At 44.6% G+C, this 17,791-nt stretch overlaps 2 protein-coding genes across 12 annotated transcripts in view; one reads left to right on the top strand and one right to left on the bottom strand.

Moving 5' to 3' along the window:
* Positions 1–15,146, top strand: part of cenpu (centromere protein U) — a 44,996-nt gene extending 29,850 nt beyond the window's left edge. For 3 of the 6 annotated variants that reach the window (XM_072515874.1, XM_072515873.1, XM_072515872.1), the window contains exons 9-13: positions 868–946; positions 6,917–6,964; positions 7,060–7,121; positions 10,547–10,703; positions 14,402–14,920. In XM_072515874.1, the coding sequence (XP_072371975.1) occupies positions 868–946; positions 6,917–6,964; positions 7,060–7,121; positions 10,547–10,703; positions 14,402–14,515 (460 nt within the window). In that variant the 3' untranslated portion in view covers positions 14,516–14,920. Of the gene's footprint in view, positions 1–867; positions 947–6,916; positions 6,965–7,059; positions 7,122–10,546; positions 10,704–14,401; positions 14,921–14,989 lie in introns of those variants that run through there. The other 3 variants (XM_072515875.1, XR_011949011.1, XR_011949010.1) reach the window with 3 other exon arrangements.
* The window catches only part of primpol (primase and polymerase (DNA-directed)), a 74,654-nt gene continuing 71,822 nt past the window's right edge, over positions 14,960–17,791 (bottom strand). For 5 of the 6 annotated variants that reach the window (XM_072515867.1, XM_072515869.1, XM_072515866.1 and 2 more), the window contains one exon: positions 14,960–15,454. In XM_072515867.1, coding sequence (XP_072371968.1) covers positions 15,122–15,454 — 333 coding nt within the window. In that variant the 3' untranslated portion in view covers positions 14,960–15,121. The remainder of the gene's footprint in view (positions 15,455–17,791) is intronic. The other variant, XM_072515871.1, reaches the window with a different exon arrangement.

Below are 17,791 nucleotides of genomic sequence, written 5' to 3'. Positions count from 1 at the left end.
ACCAATTATTCAGGGCTCAGGTGTGAGTACTACATAGTTCATGAAGTCAATATTGCCACACAACCTGAGAGTCTCTCACGGCAGCATTTGGTCTCCCTCTGTGCTCTTGATTGCCTCTTGGATCAGTAATTGCTTTCCTTGTAGACCAGCATGTTCGACCTGTAACATTTGAAATCAGAAATCGCACCTTTGCTTTGCTGCATTGTATAATTTCTGTCTCACAGAATGTCAGGCAATCATCTGGTTCAGTGAATAGTCTGCTGCTGACTGACTTATGGAAGACCCTTATTTTTCCACCTGGTGTACATAACTTGTTTATAGGAGGAAACAAAATGTTGATATAAATACTGAGAATGGAAACAAACCAACCCATGTTGTAGATCATAAAGATCCCTTCTGTTTGAAGCAGTAGCTTAAGTAACACATGTTCCTAACTGCCACTATTTTTTAAATCCAGTTCCACTGTAATTTATTATTTACATATAGAAGAAAGCTAACAAGCATTAAAAATGATAAATCTGCAGTACATGCCTTGGGTGGCACAGTGGTTAGCACTACCGCCTCACAGCGCCTGGAACCGTGGTTCAATTCCGAACGATGGTGACTGTATGAAATTTACACATATCTGCGTGGATTTCTTCCAGATGCTCCGGTTTCCTCCCATAGTCAAAAGATGTGCAGGTTAGTTGGATTGGGCATGACAAATTGCCCCTTAGTATCCAAAGATGTGCAGGTTAGATAGGATTACGGGGATAGGGCAGGGTAGTGGGCCTAGATAGGGTGTACTTTCAGAGGGTTGGTGCAGACTCAATAGGCTGAATCGCCTCATTCTATGATACTGAAATGTGGTTTTGTTCAATTTGATAGGATGTCTGTGGAGTCTGATGTTTGCAGAAAAGTAATTGACAGATTCTTCACTGATTTAAAGGAGGAAGTTACTGAAACTGTAAGTATTGCAGTGGTGAACCTTTGCACAGTGAGTGCAATCCCCTTTTTTTTTGGTATGTCTTAGATCGGGGGTGTTGAACTCATTTACATAATAGGCGGAAATGATATCTAACACGAGCAAAACAAAGAAAACCACTTGGTTTGAAATTATGCTTTTTTATCTCTTGGGTGTAAAAGGGGTTTAGGATTTAGCATTTAACAATTTATAGCAGTGAGGTCTTGGAACTAATCTGCGCTGGTGGCATGTAGCCACAGTATTGCTCAGTGCTTTTAAAACATTGCTGACAGCCAGTCAAGCAGATGTTTTAGGACCCTGCTGCACAGGCTGATGGTTGTAGTTAAAGAAATTGTGGGGCAAGCTTTTATTATTTTCCCTTCTGTGGAGCATGGGGGGATGCTCCTCCCAACTATAAACTGCCCACTGGCCATCTATGACCTTCTTGTATCTTCTCCATGTATTGAAGCATGTGATAAGATGGCACGGCGGCACAGTGGTTAGCACTGCTGCATCACGGCGCCGAGGACCCGGGTTTGATCTCGGCCCAGGGTCACTGTCCATGTGGAGTGATGCGACCATCAATTCACTCGAAGATACGTGGAGAAGTAAACCCTGGTTTTAATCAGCTTAGAACTGTGCCTGCCTGCGACCGGTACAGTACTGAAGGCGGCCCCGCAGGTCAGCTTCCTCTAAAGGGGTGGAGCCATGGGCAGAGCCCGTACATGCCCCAACATATCCCCCTGTGGGTGAAGCCACACAATGGCCCACAGGTGGAGCCCACAGGGTTAACATAACATAACATAATACAGTGCACTGGTGAATTTATCAGTAATTATACATTCACCACATGGAGTTTACACATTCTCCCCGTGTCTGCGTGGGTCTCACCCCCCGAAACCCAAAGACGTGCAGGATAGGTGAATTGGCCGCACTAAATTGCCCCCTAATTGGGGAAAAATAAAATTGAAGCATGCAATGCACACTGAATCCAGTGAGAATCCTCTGTCTCCATCACTTTGTTCCCCATTTGCCCACTGATGGTAACTACCTTTTACTCTTTACCCATGGGAAGATCCCCAGGTTTCACTCCTTGTTTTACTGGCTGCCTTCTGTGCCTGCAGGAAGGTGTTTACATTTTTTGGCAGATCACCCTGGTGTGATCCTGCCAATACCTCAGTAAATATTTAAGCAACCTCATGGTTCAGTGTAAAGATGGTCATTTGTATGTGTGCCAAGATTTTATAAATGACTTGTTTTGCAACCAAATATTCTTAATGATTCTCTACCTTCTGAGCAAAGCCTTCAATTCTTAGTAGAGCTAAATGTGAGGGGAAGATGTTTGACTTGGAGGATTGAATAAGTCGGTTCCTGCAGACTCAACATAAAGTTGTAAAGCAGAGATTAGACTTTTCCGTGAAATTAAAACAAGAATAAAATTTTCAAAACTGATCATATGACTAATAGAAACCGAGATGACTGAGTGCGTCGTCGCTGCTCATATATCCTCTTTTTAGGCAGTCCCTCAGGATCAAAGATGACTTGCTTCCATTCCGGTTTTATGTGTTCTGAGCTGGCTAATGATCTGCAGGCTCCGCCACACATGAAGCAGTTGGTGCTTGAAGGTAGAGGTTTGTGCCCTCAACGCATAGACTTCGTCTTTGCATGTTCTCAATGAAGTCCGGTGCCTTCTCCATTTTGGCTTGTCACAAGCCGGGTTCTCCCATGAGTCGACAGGTATGTTTGACCTCTTAAAGAATGCTTGAGGACATCTCTAAAGCTTTTGCGCTGTCCTGCTGGGAATCTCCTGCGGTGACTGAGTTCTAATTAGAACAGTTGCTTTGAGAGTCAGGTATGGGGCATATCCCCCCACAGTCCAAAGATGTGCAGGTTGGGTGAATTGGCCATGATAAATTGCCCTTAGTGTCCAAAAATGGTTGGGTGGGGTTACAGGGATAAAGTGGAGGTGTGGGCTTAAGTGGGCTGCTCTTTCCAAGGGCCGTTGCAGACTCTGAGCTGAATGGCCTCCTTCTGCACTGTAGATTCTATGATACCAACAAATCATGTCCAGCAGAGCTGGTTTTGAGTGATTAGCACTCAATGCTGGGCAGGTTGGCTTGGGAGGAGACGCTGCTATTGGTCTTTCTTGCCACTAGATTTGGAAGATCAAACAAAGGCACGATTGGTGATACTTCCCCAGTGCTTTGAGTTGGGGTGGGGGGGGAGAACGGTCGCTGGAACATGTTTCAGTATGCCTAGGAGGTGTGGACCTGTGGAGGTTTTTGCAGCCGCGGAATAGGGAGTATTCATTTTTTTCACCAGTACACAAATATGTATGCAAGGATTGATTTCTTTTGGTGCTGGAGAAGGCACAGTATTCTGTGATCATTATTTCGGACCATGCTCCACCCTGGGTGGACTTGGTCATAGAGAAGGGATGAGCTCAAGAGGCCGACGTGGAGTTCAATGTGGACTACTGGCCGACCCAAATTTTTGTTTCAAAATTGGGAAGGTTTAATAGGAATGGGGAAGTTGCGCCGTCAGTGCTATGGGAATGCTTGAAAGCGGTAGTGAGGGGCAAGGTCATCTCGTTTAAGACACAGGCGGACAGGGAAGCAAGGGCGGAGCGGCAGCCGTTGATCAAGAAGATTTTGAAGGTAGATGGAAGGTACATGGATGACCCAACGCCGGACCCTCTGACGTGGAGGGAGGAGCTCCAGGTCAGGTTTGATCTTCTGTCCAAGGGAAAGGTGGTTCAGCATCTGAGGTGGGTGAGGGGGGTATAGTAGGAGTATGGGGAGAAGGCCAGCCGCTTGTTGGCAGGCCAGCTCCGCTGACAGGAGAGATTGTTCGGGTCAGGGGCGGGACGGATGAGCTATTGGTGGCGCTGGAGCAGATAAACAAGGGTTTTGAATACGGAGGGAGACTGGCTTTGTGGGTGAGGCTGGAAGTAGGTTCTTGTAGGGGGTCGGGGTTACGGGCGCTGGCAATGGCCTCGCTCCTGTTTGCCTCTGGGAGTCCTACAATATTGATCAGAGCCGCTGAAGGATGCGCGGATATGAGGAGTTTTTGGGGCGATTGGTGTGTCCCGAAGTAGGAGAGGAGGAGAGGGCAGGGTTGGAGGAGCCAGTGGGGGTTGAGGAAGTGCAGGTGCCGATAGGGAGAATGCAGACACACAAGGAGTTGGGGCCAGATGGTTTTCCGGTGTAATTTTATAAAACGTTTAAGGATAAGTTGGCACTGCTGTTGGTGGAAATGTTTGAGGATCTGATGGTCAGGGGGGCAGTGCCAAGACGATGGGTCAGGCATCCATTTCACCGCTGCTTAAAAGGAACAAGGATCTGGTGGAGTGTGGGTCAAACAGACCTATATCTCTGAATGTGGATGCCAAGATATTGTCGAAGGTGCTAGCTCTTAGGTTGGAGGTGTGCCTTCTGAAGTTGATTGGGGAGGATCTGACCAGGCTTGTAAGGGGCAGGCAGTTATCGTCAAACATTTGCCGTCTGTTGAATGTAGCACTTTCTCCGGCAGAAGGAAAGGAGGTGGTGGTGGGCGCTGGATGTATATTTCGACCTGAGCTCTTCTGTGGGGGATATAATGGGACTGCTTAGGAGATTTGGAGTTTTTTCGGGCTACAAGTGGAACTTGGATAAAAGTGAGTGTTTTGTGGTATCTTCTCCAGGAGTGGGTTTTGCCGTTTCAGGTGGCAACAACCCATTTCAGGTATTTAGGAGTGCAGATAGCCCGGGATTGGGCGCGGCTTCGTAAGTTGAACTTTACAAGTCTGGTAGGTAGGTTTAAGGCAGACCTACTGAGGTGGAATAGTCTTCCCCTGTTGTTGGCAGGTCGGGTGCAGGTGATGAAGACGAATATTTTGCCGTGGATTTATTTTTATTTCTGTGTCAGCCGGTCGTTTTGCCCAAATAATTTTTAAAGTGTGTGGTTAGGGTTGGTTTAATCGTTTGGGCAGGTAAGGTGGCTAGGATTAGGATGACGGTACTTCAGAGGAGGTGCCAGTCTGGGGCGGGTGTTGGGTCTTCTGAACTTATACTATTACTTGGCAGCGAATGCAGAGAAGATGCAGGGTTGGAGGAGGGAGAATGAGGCTTTGTGGGTGAGGCTGGAAGTCTGTTGTAGGGGGTTGGGGTTGCGGGTGCTGGCAATGGCGCGGCTCCTGTTTGTCCCAGGGAGGTATTCAGGGAGCCCTGTGGTGGTTGCCACGCTGAAAATATGGAGTCCATTTCGGCAGCACTTTAGGTTGGGGGCGGAGTCGAGGTTGATGCTGATCCAAGGGAACCATGGGTTTGAGCTAGGAAGGATGGATGCGAGGTTTCGGGGATTGGAGGAAAGAGGGGAGAAGGAGATGAGGGACTTGTTTTTGGAAGGGCAGTTCACGAGTTTGGATGTGTTCGGGCAAAATTTGAGTCCCCCTAATTGTCTTTGGTACATACAGGTGTGGAACTTGTGAAAAATGTTTTCCGACAGCTCCTTCCTCCTTGTTGCTAAGAGGGGCAAATGAGGGGTTCCACAAGAGACGGGGTTTATTCTGTGCATTTTGGGGAACTAGTTACTGTCGCCTGTTTTGGGTGGGGGGAGGTAAGAGAAAGAGGTTGTTTGGGGGCACAGGGAAAGTGGGGGTGAAGTTTTGTGCTGGGTTTATTTTATTTTTGTGGTATAATTTGTAAATGTTAAAATCTTGAATAAAAATACTTTAAAAATAAAACACAAAAGAAATTATTATAACACTAAGACTGTCTGGCCGGTTATATGGAGCAACTCTGCTAATCCCACAGTCCCATCCTTTCCTAGTAGCCCGCAACATTTTTCCTTTCAGATGTTTTTCTAATTCCCTTTTGGAAGCCACATTTGAATTGAATATGAATATGCTCTCTGGCAGTGTACCCTAACCGTTCAACTATGTAAAAGCATTTTCTTCATGTCACCATTGGCTGTTTTGTCATTGACCTTAAATTGGTATCCTCTGGTTCTTGACCTTTCTGCCAATAGGAACAATATCTACTCAGTCTAGATCCCCCTTGATCTTCTCTCAAGGAGAATAACCCTAGCATTTTCAAACTCTCCATGTAAGTCCCTCATCCCTGGAATCATTTTTGTAAACCTTTTCTGCACCCTCCCTAATGTCTTGCTAAAGTGTTGTGCTCTATGTCTGTAATTGTAAAGCTCAGCATTCCAGAATGCCTTTTAACCACTTTCTCAACCTGCCCTGCCACCGTCAACAATTTAAGCACATATACTCTGAGGTCTCTGTTCTAGCACCCCCTTTAGAATTGTACCCTTCACTTTTTTCTAGTTTTTGCTATAAAAATCTGTATTATGTGTTTGCCCATTACCAGCCTGTCTGTGTTCTCTTGAAGTCTATACATAATACTTACAAGGTTTGAAATGTCCTCCACAAGTCCAGGTAATTAATATGTATTTTAATATATATTTTTAAAAAGTGGTTCCCTGAAGAACCCTATTAAATATCTTCCAGCTATCTTTAAAAAAGAAACTGTTCATCACTTCGCCAACCTCATATCAGTGCTGCAACTGTCTTTTTACCCTATGGCTTAACTTTGCTGGGAAGCCTATTTGGCATTTCATCAATGCCTTTTTAGAGGTCTATACACACCACATCAACCAGTAATTCTTTGTATACACTAAGCAGTCTACCCGAACAAGAGCCGGAGTGTGGCGACTAGGGACTTTTCACAGTAACTTCAGTGCAGTGTTATTAGCTGTCATGGGAAGTTCACCAATATTTTTAATATAATAACAGACATAAACTGCAAGTTTGAGAGGTGAGTTTGATGCTGGCAACCTACTATTATATCCAATGTTATATTTGCCTATAATTTCACATATCCCAATATTTTCAACAGCATTTCTGGATGACCAAATAGCTGTTTTAAAATGCCCAGTTTTCATTACCAGTTGCCTATTCAGATTGACAACTTCCTTTCCTTTTTAAAGATTGGGCAAATGCAAGATCTAAAGAATTTGAAAAGAGAAAGTGCAAAGGTAAATATTTATTTTGATGTCAATACCAAATTTTCCAAGTTTGCATTAAATTATGAAAAATTGAGTTGACGTTAATTAATATTCATTATTTACAGGTGATGACAACTTTCAACAAGACAAGAAAACACTTTTTAATAGCTCAGAAGGAATTAAATGAGTAATGCTACATTTAATTCAGTTTTATCTTAAATCAGTAACATTGACCCCATTTATGTGTGGTTCTAAGTAAATGGTACAATATATCTTTCTCAAGTATGATGCCTGTTGATGTTTCTTTGCACCCATTTTGATGATTTTACGTATTTAATTCAGGTACCATTGTAATGAAATATAACTATTTAAATTCACAGTGAAATGTTATTAAAAACTTAAGTCATGAACTGGATGTGGGGCTTTTGGGGAACCAAGTGTTCTGTGAGAAAATTGAAACGGTAATTAAGGAATATGTAGGTTTCAATTGTACGGGTGAGGTGTCGAAGGCAGTCGTCTGGGAGGCTCTAAAGGTGGTGGTGAGAGATGACGTAGTTTTGTTTAAGGCCTTGGTGGATAAAGAGAGGTTGGAGCGGCAGAGGGTAATAGATGAGATGTTGGAGGTAGATAGGAGGTATGCAGAGGATGGGGACCCGGCAAAGCTGGAAAAGAGGAAGGAACTACAGACGAGCTTCGACCGACTGTCCACCAGGAAGGCGGTGCGCCAACTGAGACGAGCAAGGGGTGCAGTTTATGAACATGGAGATAAGCATGTTAGCAGGTCAGCTCCGGAGGGAGGCAGCGGCAAGGGAAATTCTTCAGGTGAAGGATAGGGCAGGGAAGTTGGTGGTGGCCCCAGTGCTGATTAACAAGGTTTTTGAGGAGTTTTATGAGAGGTTGTACAAGTCAGAGCCACTCGGGGGAGACCGTGAGATGCAGGAATTTCTAGATGGGTTGGAGTACCCGAGGCTAGGGGAGGGGGACAGGGCTACATTAGAAGGAGCAATAGTGGAGCAGGAGATAAAGGATGCGATTGGGAGGATGCAGTCGGGGAAGGTGGCAGGGCCGGATGGGTTTCCGGTGGAATATTATAAAAAATGTAAGGATAGGTTGGCACCCCTGATGGTGGGGATGTTTGAGGAGGCGATAGGGAAGGGGGTGTTGCCGCAAACCTTGGGGCAGGCATCGATTTCCCTGTTACTAAAAAAAGATAAGGAACCGACGGAGTGTGGGTCGTATCGGCCCATATCACTTCTGAATGTGGACGTAAAAGTGTTGGCGAAGGTACTGGCGGGTAGGCTGGAGGAGTGCCTTCCGAAGGTGATAGGGGAGGATCAGACGGGGTTCGTGAAAGGGAGGCCGCTGTTTTCGAACATTAGGAGGGTTTTGAATGTTGTTATGGCACCGCCGGAAAGAAAGGAAACAGAGGTAGTTGTGGCGTTGGACGCCGAGAAGGCGTTTGATCGGATAGAATGGGGGTACCTGATGGCAGTGCTGGAGCGGTTTGGGATTGGACCAAGGTTTGTGAACTGGGTAGAACTATTATATAAGGAACCGAAGGTGAGTGTCCGCACAAATAATATCAGTTCGAGATACTTTTCTCTCCAGTGGGAGGAGACAGGGATGTCCTATGTCCCCCCTGCTGTTTGCACTTGCGATTGAGCCGTTCGCCATCGCATTGAGAAGTTCGGGAGCATGGAAAGGAATAGTGCGGGGGGGGGGGGGGGGGGGGGGGTGATAGAGCATAGGGTGTCCTTATATGCCAACGACTTGCTGCTGTATATGTCAGAGCCGAGTGCGTCGATAGGAGGAATATTGGAGCTACTGCGGGTATTTGGGTCTTTCTCTGGGTACAAGTTGAACCTGGACAAGAGTGAGTACTTTGTGGTGTCTCGGCCGGGGGTGGGGGCAGGGTGGGGGGGCTGCCATTCCGTAGAGCAGGGACTCATTTTAGGTATCTGGGGGTGCGGGTTGCCCGGGAGTGGGGGAGGCTTCGCAGGTACACCATCACTAGTTTGATGGGGAGAGTGAAAGCCGATCTGGCAAGGTGGGATGGCCTTCTTCAGTCACTGGCGGGTCGGGTACAGACGGTTAAAATGAATGTGTTGCCGCGATTCCTTTTTATTTTTCAATGCCTACCGATTTTCCTGCCTTTCAGGGAGATTGAGGGAAGGATTACCTCATTCATATGGGGAAGGAAGGTGGCCAGAGTGAGAAAGGTGCTGCTACAGAGGGGAAGGCAGGCAGGGGGTTTGGGTCTCCCAAACCTGTTGTACTACTACTGGGCGGCGAACGTGGAGAAAGTGCAGAGCTGGGTCAGAGGGGTTGATTCTCAGTGGGTCAGAATGGAGGAGAGTTTGTGCAGGGGGTCGGGGCTGATTCGGGGGAACCACAGATTTGAGCCAGGGAGGTGGGATGGAAGTTTTCGGAAATGGGAAGAGAAGGGGATTAAGACGCTAAAAGACTTGTTTCTTCGGGGTCGGTTTGCAGGATTGAGGGAGCTGGAAGCGAAGTATGGGCTAGAGCAGAGAGAAGTGTTTAGGTACATGCAGGTTCGGGATTTTGCCAAGAAGGAGATACAGAGCTTCCCAGAGGAACCGGCCTCCACATTGCTGGAGGAGGTGTTGACGACAAGGGGACTGGAGAAGGGGGCAGTGTCAGCAGTGTACGGAGCTATTTTGGAAGAGGATAAGGCACCACTGGAAGGGATCAAAGCAAAGTGGGAGGAAGAGCTGGGAGAGGTTATAGAGGAGGGGGTCTGGTGTGAGGTGCTCCGGAGAGTGAATGCCTCCACCTCATGTGCGAGGTTGGGGCTGATACAGCTGAAGGTGGTATATAGAGCGCACCTCACGAGGGCGAGGATGAGCCGATTTTTTGAAGGAGTAAAGGATGTGTGTGAGCGTTGCGGGCTGGGGGCCGCGAATCACGATCATATGTTTTGGTCCTGTCCAAAGCTAGGGGAGTACTGGAAGTGTTTAGGGTAATTTCCAAGGTGGTGCGTGTGAAACTGGACCCGGGTCCCCAGGAGGCCATATTCGGGGTGTCGGACCAGCCAGGGTTGGAAACGGGAGTGGAGGCAGATATCATAGCCTTCGCCTCGTTGATCGCCCGCAGGCCGATCCTGCTGGGATGGAGAGCAGCCTCTCCACCCAGTGCCCTGGCGTGGCAGGGGGACCTGTTGGAATACTTGACCCTTGAGAAGGTTAAGTTCGAACTGAGGGGAAACTCGGAGGGGTTCTACAAGTCATGGGCACTATTTATTATGCACTTTCAAGAACTGGATAACATCGAACGTTAGTTGGGGGGGGGGGGCTGTGTATATTAAGGGTGACTACGGGTAATCCCTGATTCCTTTTTGTCATTTGTTTATGTAAACATGCGGGCTGATGTTTGGGGGTTGGTGGGCAGATGGGATCGTTGTTATTATGGGGATTGACATATCTTGCTGATTATTGTTTATTGTTGATGGGTGTAAATGTGGGAGAAAATGTGAAAAAGGAGAATAAAAATATATTTAAAAAAAAACTTAAGTCATAATCAAGTTAACTCCGATCATTTGAAGTTCTTTTGCTTCTAATCTAAATCGGAAAGTAAAATTATGATTATTTACAGGCAGGAAACACAACTCAAACACTTGCAAAAGGAATATTCGGAACTGCGTCAAAAGAAATCAGATTTGCTTCTTGCAACTCAATTCTTGTCTGGTTTTAAACAACTGCAAACACAATATATTGAACATAGAAGCAAAAACTCTGGTGAAAAGCAAACGGTAAGACCTCCGTTCAATATATCCATTGGTGTTGGTCATCTGTAAAATGCTGTTTAGTTACTTGATATTCACAGGCAGGTTCAGATTCCCTATGATGTAGCCCTCAAGCAGGATCAAACACCTATGATTTTATGATAAGGACCTAGATAGACACCAGCAATATCAGCAGCTCACACTTTTATAATGCTTTCAATGTAGAAAAAAATGGTCCAAATGTGCTCCATGTAGGAAGGATGGTTGCCATTCTAGTAGTTAGCAGAAGGAACCAAAGGCATGATTAAAAAGATGGATTTTGAGGCTTTTAATGCTACAGAAAGAGGATGCTAATTAGAGGCTTTAGATGGTTAATGTTGGAAGAAAAAAAGAATTGCATTTATATATAATTTTTCAAAACCAATATCCCAAAGTGCTTTATAGCCAGTGAGACACTACAACAGTGACCACACTTAATGGAGGAAACAGGTAGCCAATTTCAGAATGAGAAGGTTTGTGAATGGGGTAAGGGAGTGGAGAGATATGAAGATGGAGATTTTATGTTTGGCATGAGTAGGATAAGAGATAGGAAATAAGCTCAGGTCAGTGAGGGTAGTGGCAAGAGGGGGATAAGTTTGGGAACGCTTGGATTTGTAGAGTGCCTCTCGTATCTTTTCTGCAACCAAAATACTGTACAGCTGAGGAAATTTAAGTTTTGTTGTTTACAGTGGAAGCTAACCTTGTATGTTAAAGATCTATCAGTCAGTCAGGGCTGCATACGGAAAGATGTCAAAAGGAATATTCAGATCGAGCAGTAAGTTTAGCTGATTGGAGCATGGGAGGATAATTAAACAAGAATGAAATAATAAAAAATAAATAACTACCTTGATTGTCATAAGTAGGCTTACATTAACACTGCAATGAAGTTTCTGTGAAAAGCCCCTAGTCACCACATTCCGGCGGCGCCTGTTCGGGTACACAGAGGGAGAATTCAGAATTCTCAGCTGGTACGGGAATTGAACCCACGCTGCTGGCCTTGTTCTGCATCACAAACCAGCTGTCTAGCCTAAGAGGGGAGGGTTGAAACAAATGGAGGGGTCATGGGTTCATAGATTAACTCTGGGGAGGAAGAAACACAGGGCCAAAAAACATTTTCATGGAGTGGGGTTGGCAGCATAGGCCAGTTGACCATTCTTATTGGTGGGTACATACAGCTCTTACAATAGGAAATTAGATTTTATTTTATTGGCGGGTACATGCAGGCTCTTACAATAGGAAATTAGATTTTATTTTATTAGCGAGTACATGCAGCTCTTACAATAGGAAATTAGATTTTTTTTAAAAAAATATTCTCTCAGCAGTTTAGTACATTTTAACATGGAATGCTGCAACTTATCCAGAAATGTTAATGTATATATTTGAACATAAAGCTTGCTCTATCCCTTTACTTAGTTTTGCAATTTGAGATACGTTTATGTTCCCCAAAATATACCTCTTCTCTCTCCAATGACCTGCACTTGTGACATGTTTGCTCACTGTACTAACCTGTTTGTTGTCCTGATTAGAGATAATTAATTAATAGTTTTGGATAATAAAGTCATTTCTGCAAACTCATTTCATTTTAAAGACAACTTAAATTTATGTAGAACTATGTAATAAAACCCAAGACAGTTGTTAAAGTCTGATAAGGAGATATTGGGGCAGAACATCTAAACATACGAATTAGGAGCAAGAGTAGGCTATTTGGTTCCTCAAACCTGCTCCACAATTCAATATGAGCCTCAACTCTACTTTCCTTCCTGCTCCCAATACCCTTTGACTCCGTTGTTAATCAAGCGGGTGGTGAATCTGTGGAACTCTGCTGTAGAAGGTGTGGAGGCCAAATCACTGACTGTCTTTAAAACAGATAGTTAGGTTCGTGATTAATAGGGGGTTATGGGGAGAAGGCAAGACAATGGAGATGAGAAGCATATCAACATTTCTCCCACACTTTCTACCTGTGGTTGGTATGTGGTAAAAGGATTTGCAGATTATAATTCATCTATTTGGATGTGTTATGGGGTTGAATGGAAGAGAGGAGCAGAATTTGGCCAATGTCTTATGGTTTTTAGAATCTATCTAACTCAACTTTATAAATATTCAGTGACACTGCCTACCTCCATCCCCCTATGGAGAAGGGAGTACCATAGATTCATGATCCTCGGAGAATTTATCCTCATCGCCATCTTAAATGGGAGATACCTTTTAAACTGTCCCATAATTCTAGTCTCTCTCTCACAAAGGAAAGCATCCTTTTGGCATCCACCATGACAAGTACCCTCATGGTCTTGTGTTTCAATAAGACCACCTCACAGTCTTCTAAACTCCAATGATACAGGCACAGTCTGTCCAACCTTTCCTTGTAGTATAACCACCTCATCCCAGGAATTAGTTGAGCGAATCTTTTCTGAACTACTTTAATGCCCTGTAGCAAAACATCCCTTTTATATTCCTTGCAATAAATAATATTCCATTTGTTTTCCTAATCACTTGCTGTCCCTGCATATGAACCTTTTGCGATTAATGTACCAGGACACCCAGGTCCCACGGTACTGCAGCGTTCTGCAATCACTCCCCACTTAAATAATATGCTGCTTTTTTTTATCCTTCCTGCCAAGTGGACAGCTTCACATTTTCCCACATTATGCTCTGAGTGCAAAGTTTTTACCCACATCAGTGAAACATCAGAGGTGGAGTGACTAAAACTGTTTAAGAGGCCAAAATTGCCGCTCAGAGCTCAGTGTAGGACTAAAAGAAATTAGAGACAGGCAAGGCCATGGAAGTAATCTTAAACATGAAATAATCTTAAACATAAGAACTTTTAAATTGAGACAGTGCCTAATTAGGAGGCACTAGGCCAGGGGTGTTGGGTGAACAGTATCTTGTGTGGGTTTAGGGCACAAACAGCAGAGATTTAGATAAACTCAAGGTTAGAGGGTAGAATCTGGGAGGACAGCCAGGACCGTGTCAGAATAGTCCAGTCTGTTAGCAAAGGCACTGATGAGGAAGTCAGGGTTTCAGGGTTAGAGGCACGTGATGTTACAGAGGTGGAGTAGGGGGCTGTCAGTAATGACATGCATGTGTGTCTTATCTCGGTCAAATACAACACTAAAGTTACAAACCCTCTGGTTCAGCCTCAATTATCAGGAAAGATTGAGTAATTGGCTAAGGAATGAGGCCTTTGATGGGGCCGAAAACAGTGGCTTTGATCTTCCCAGTATTTAGTGGTGATGATGATGTCGTGGAGTCTGGAGATACTGTGGCAAAATTCACATGTTGGCTTCAATGTGTTATGGGGTTGGACTGAAACCTGGAGCTTCCAGGAATGTTGCCCACTATGCCATAGGACCTCTGCTCATTTGATACTGGGTGACACAAGCAGTCTGACAACAGAGACAGTGAAGAGGGATCAAGAGAGAGGTACTGACCTCTGGCACTCCACCTGGTAGTGAGAGGGAAGAAATAACTTAATTTAGCTGTATTTAGAGTTAGAGTCTCTGAAATGGGCAGAAATTAACGTGTTATTTTACAGTTCCCCAAATGTTTCTTGTTTACAATAAAAAGACAAAATTTCCCAAGTTTTCACTTGGGTATTTTAAAAGTCAAAAGCTGTGAATGACAGCAACAGATGGCAATAACATTATTCTGGTTCTTTTGGTCCTAATTTTTTTCCCTCTCCTTTACAGTATAATATTTCCAGCTTTCCTGCTTTGTTGTTAGAGGCACGTGGCATTCTGGGAGCAGAAAAACAGCTGCAGATAATAAATACAAAATTACAGCAATCACTGGATAAGAATTAAAGCAGTTTTGTATAATGAGAATGCAGCAATTCTTTTATGGAAAATGAGCAATACTTATTGGACATTGGGCAGATTTGAGGGCTATTAAATTGACTGGTCACGACAGATTAAGAGGCAGGCAGAGCCCTGCCAATTTGCCAGCCATTTTAACGGAGACTCTGGTCTCCTATGTGCTCCTATTTCTATCTGCTACCTTTTGAAGAAACCCTGAAATCTACCCGCTGTTGTTTATGAGCATGTATTATCTTTACTGAGGTGGTTTATAATTACTAAAACAAACTTTGTAGTGCAAATGGTAGTGGAAGAATATTTATATAGGTGAAAATGTTCATGCTGTACTGCAAAATGTTACTTCGTTCTCTATCTTAAATAATGTATCGCAATAAAGCTGTGTACGCAAATGTATTTAATATCTTAAATGAAAAAATCATTATATACAATTAATAAATAAAATGTCGCATTCATTTATTATAGCATAATGGAAAGAACGGAAAGTCCTGAAAGTTGTAAGTAGAGGAACAAAGAAGCTTTTACATCCCACAAAAACAAAACATGGGAAAATCCTGGAAATTGATGCTGACTAAGCTTCTGAGTGAAATACAAAGACTAATGTTTCATCTGAGACCAGTTTGAATCAAAAACACTCATTGATTTTGTACCCATAGTTGCCTCCAATTCCTTCACAGCTGCTAGTAAGTCATTGTCAGACAATACTTCAGTCTCCTCTCTGCTCATGCTCAATTCTGACTGCATATCAAAAGCAATATTAAATTCAGTGTCTTCAACAGCTTCCAATAACATTACATCATCAATGTTGTCAATCAGTGATGTATCCAGATTTTCTGTTCCAAGCTGCAAGTTGGTCCATGTTGGACATGTATTATTTTGACTTGGCTCAATGTTCCCATCTTCATCCATGGTAAATACAATCTCACTATCCTGAAAGAGAGTCAGTTGCAAGTTCAAACTTGATGTTAGTTATGAGAGCTTGTTTTCAGAGGATATTAAATGGAAATATCTACACACTGATAAATTGGTATCCAAGTAACCGTTAGTAGAGTTAGTGAGCATTCATGACATTTCAGCTGTTTGATTGAAAATTGTATAGACCAGAGGACAACAAAACAGGTGTTGCTCAACATTTACAGAGTGACTGACTTAATCACTCCAACAAATTAACTTTCCCATTATCGATTTTTCCAGTATCACTCCACTGCGGTCTTGCCTTTGGGGTTCTTATACAAAATATTTTTGGTCCATCTTTAACTATATTTTGAAAATGTCATATTGGAATTCTAGTTTGTTCAGCCATTCAATTAAATCATGGCTGATCCGAATGTGAACCTCAGCTCCATTGTTTTTTTTAAAATAGAGTACCCAATTCATTTTTCCAATTAAGGGGCAATTTAGCGTGGCCAACACATCTTTTGGGTTGTGGGGGTGAAACCCACAGACATGGGGAGAATATGCAAACTCCACATGGACAGTGACCCAGAGCTGGGATCGAACCTGGGACTTTGGTGCTGTGAGGCAGCAGTGCTAACCACTGTGCCGCCATGCTGCCCTCATCTCCTACTGGTCTCCAGCTTTGACAAAGGGTTATCTGGACTCAAAACGTTAGCTCTTTTCTCTCCCTCCATATGCTGCCAGACCTGCTGAGATTTTTCAGCATTTTCTCTTTGGTTTCCTATTATTCTGTTTTGCTTGATACCAATCAGAGTCTTAAATTACAACTGATGTGGTATCCATAGCCTCTTATGTGAAATAATGCTTCCTGAATTCAAATAGAGCAAAGTTACATATTTAAGAGTATGCCTTTTTGTTTTAGGATTCCCTCATCGGAGGAAATGGTTACCCTGCATCTACTGTATTAAAATTAATTATATCACCCCTAAACATGTCTTGACAATTCATCCCGCTAAGCTCCGGTATCATTTTGGAGCATCTGCTGCTGCCTTTCCTATTTTCCCTTATCGCTCTGCGAGATAGTCGAGGAACGGTTGCCACTGCCCGGTGAACCCCTGAGCCGAACCTCTTAATGCATATTTTATCCGTTCCAGTTTTATAAACCCTGCCATGTCGTTGATCCAGGCCTCCACACCCGGGGGCTTAGCTTCTTTCCACATAAGTAGAATCCTTCGCCGGGCTACTAGGGACGCAAAGGCCAACACGTCGGCCTCTCGCCTCCTGCACTCCCGGCTCATCTGCAACCCCAAATATAGCCAACCCCCAGCTTGGTTTGACCCGGACCCCCACCACCTTCGAGATCACTTTTGCCACACCCACCCAGAACCCATGCAATACCGGACATGACCAAAACATGTGAGTGTGGTTCGCCGGGCTTCCCGCGCATCTCCCGCACCTATCTTCCACTCCAAAAAACCTACTCCACCTTGCTCCCGTCATATGCGCCCTGTGTAGAACCTTGAATTGTATCAGGCTGAGCCTGGCACACGAGGACGAAGAGTTTACCCTACTTAGGGTGTTTACCCTACTTAGGGCATCTGCCCACAGCCCCATCTCAATCTCTTCCCCCAGCTCCTCCCATTTTCCCTTCAGCTCCTCTACCATAGTCTCCCCCTCGTCTCTCATTTCCCTATATATATATATCTGACACCCTACCATCACCCACCCATGCCCCCGAAATCACTCTGTCCTGGATCTCTTGCGCCGGGAGCTGCGGAAATTCCCTCACCTGTTGCCTCACAAATGCCCTCACTTGCATATAGCGAAATGCATTCCCAGGTGGCAACCCATATTTTTCTGTCAGTGCTCCCAGACTCGCGAACGTCCCGTCTAAGAACAAGTCCTGCAATTTCGCAATTCCTGCTCGCTGCCAGGATTTAAATCCCCCATCTATCCTTCCCGGGACGAACCTATGGTTGTTCCTTATCGGGGACCACACTGAGGCACCCGTCACTCCCTTATGTCGTCTCCATTGCCCCCAAATTTTCAGAGTTGCCACCACAACCACTGGGTTTGTGGTGTATTTTTTCGGGGAGAACGGTAACGGCGCCGTCGCCAGTGCTTTTAAGCTAGTTCCCCTACATGACGCCATCTCCAGTCTTTTCCACGCAGCTCCTTCCCCTTCCCTCATCCACTTACATATCATTGACACGTTGGCGGCCCAATAATAATCACTCAGACTCGGCAGTGCCAGTCCCCCTCTCCCTACTGCGCTGCAGGAACCCCCTCTTCACTCTTGGGGTCTTTCCAGCCCACACAAAGCTCATAATACTCTTGTCCACCTTCTTTAAAAAGGCCTTTGTAATCAGT

Source organism: Scyliorhinus torazame, chromosome 9 (assembly GCF_047496885.1).
Source record: "Scyliorhinus torazame isolate Kashiwa2021f chromosome 9, sScyTor2.1, whole genome shotgun sequence".
NCBI lineage: Eukaryota > Metazoa > Chordata > Chondrichthyes > Carcharhiniformes > Scyliorhinidae > Scyliorhinus > Scyliorhinus torazame.
This window is presented reverse-complemented; position numbering and strand designations above follow the sequence as displayed.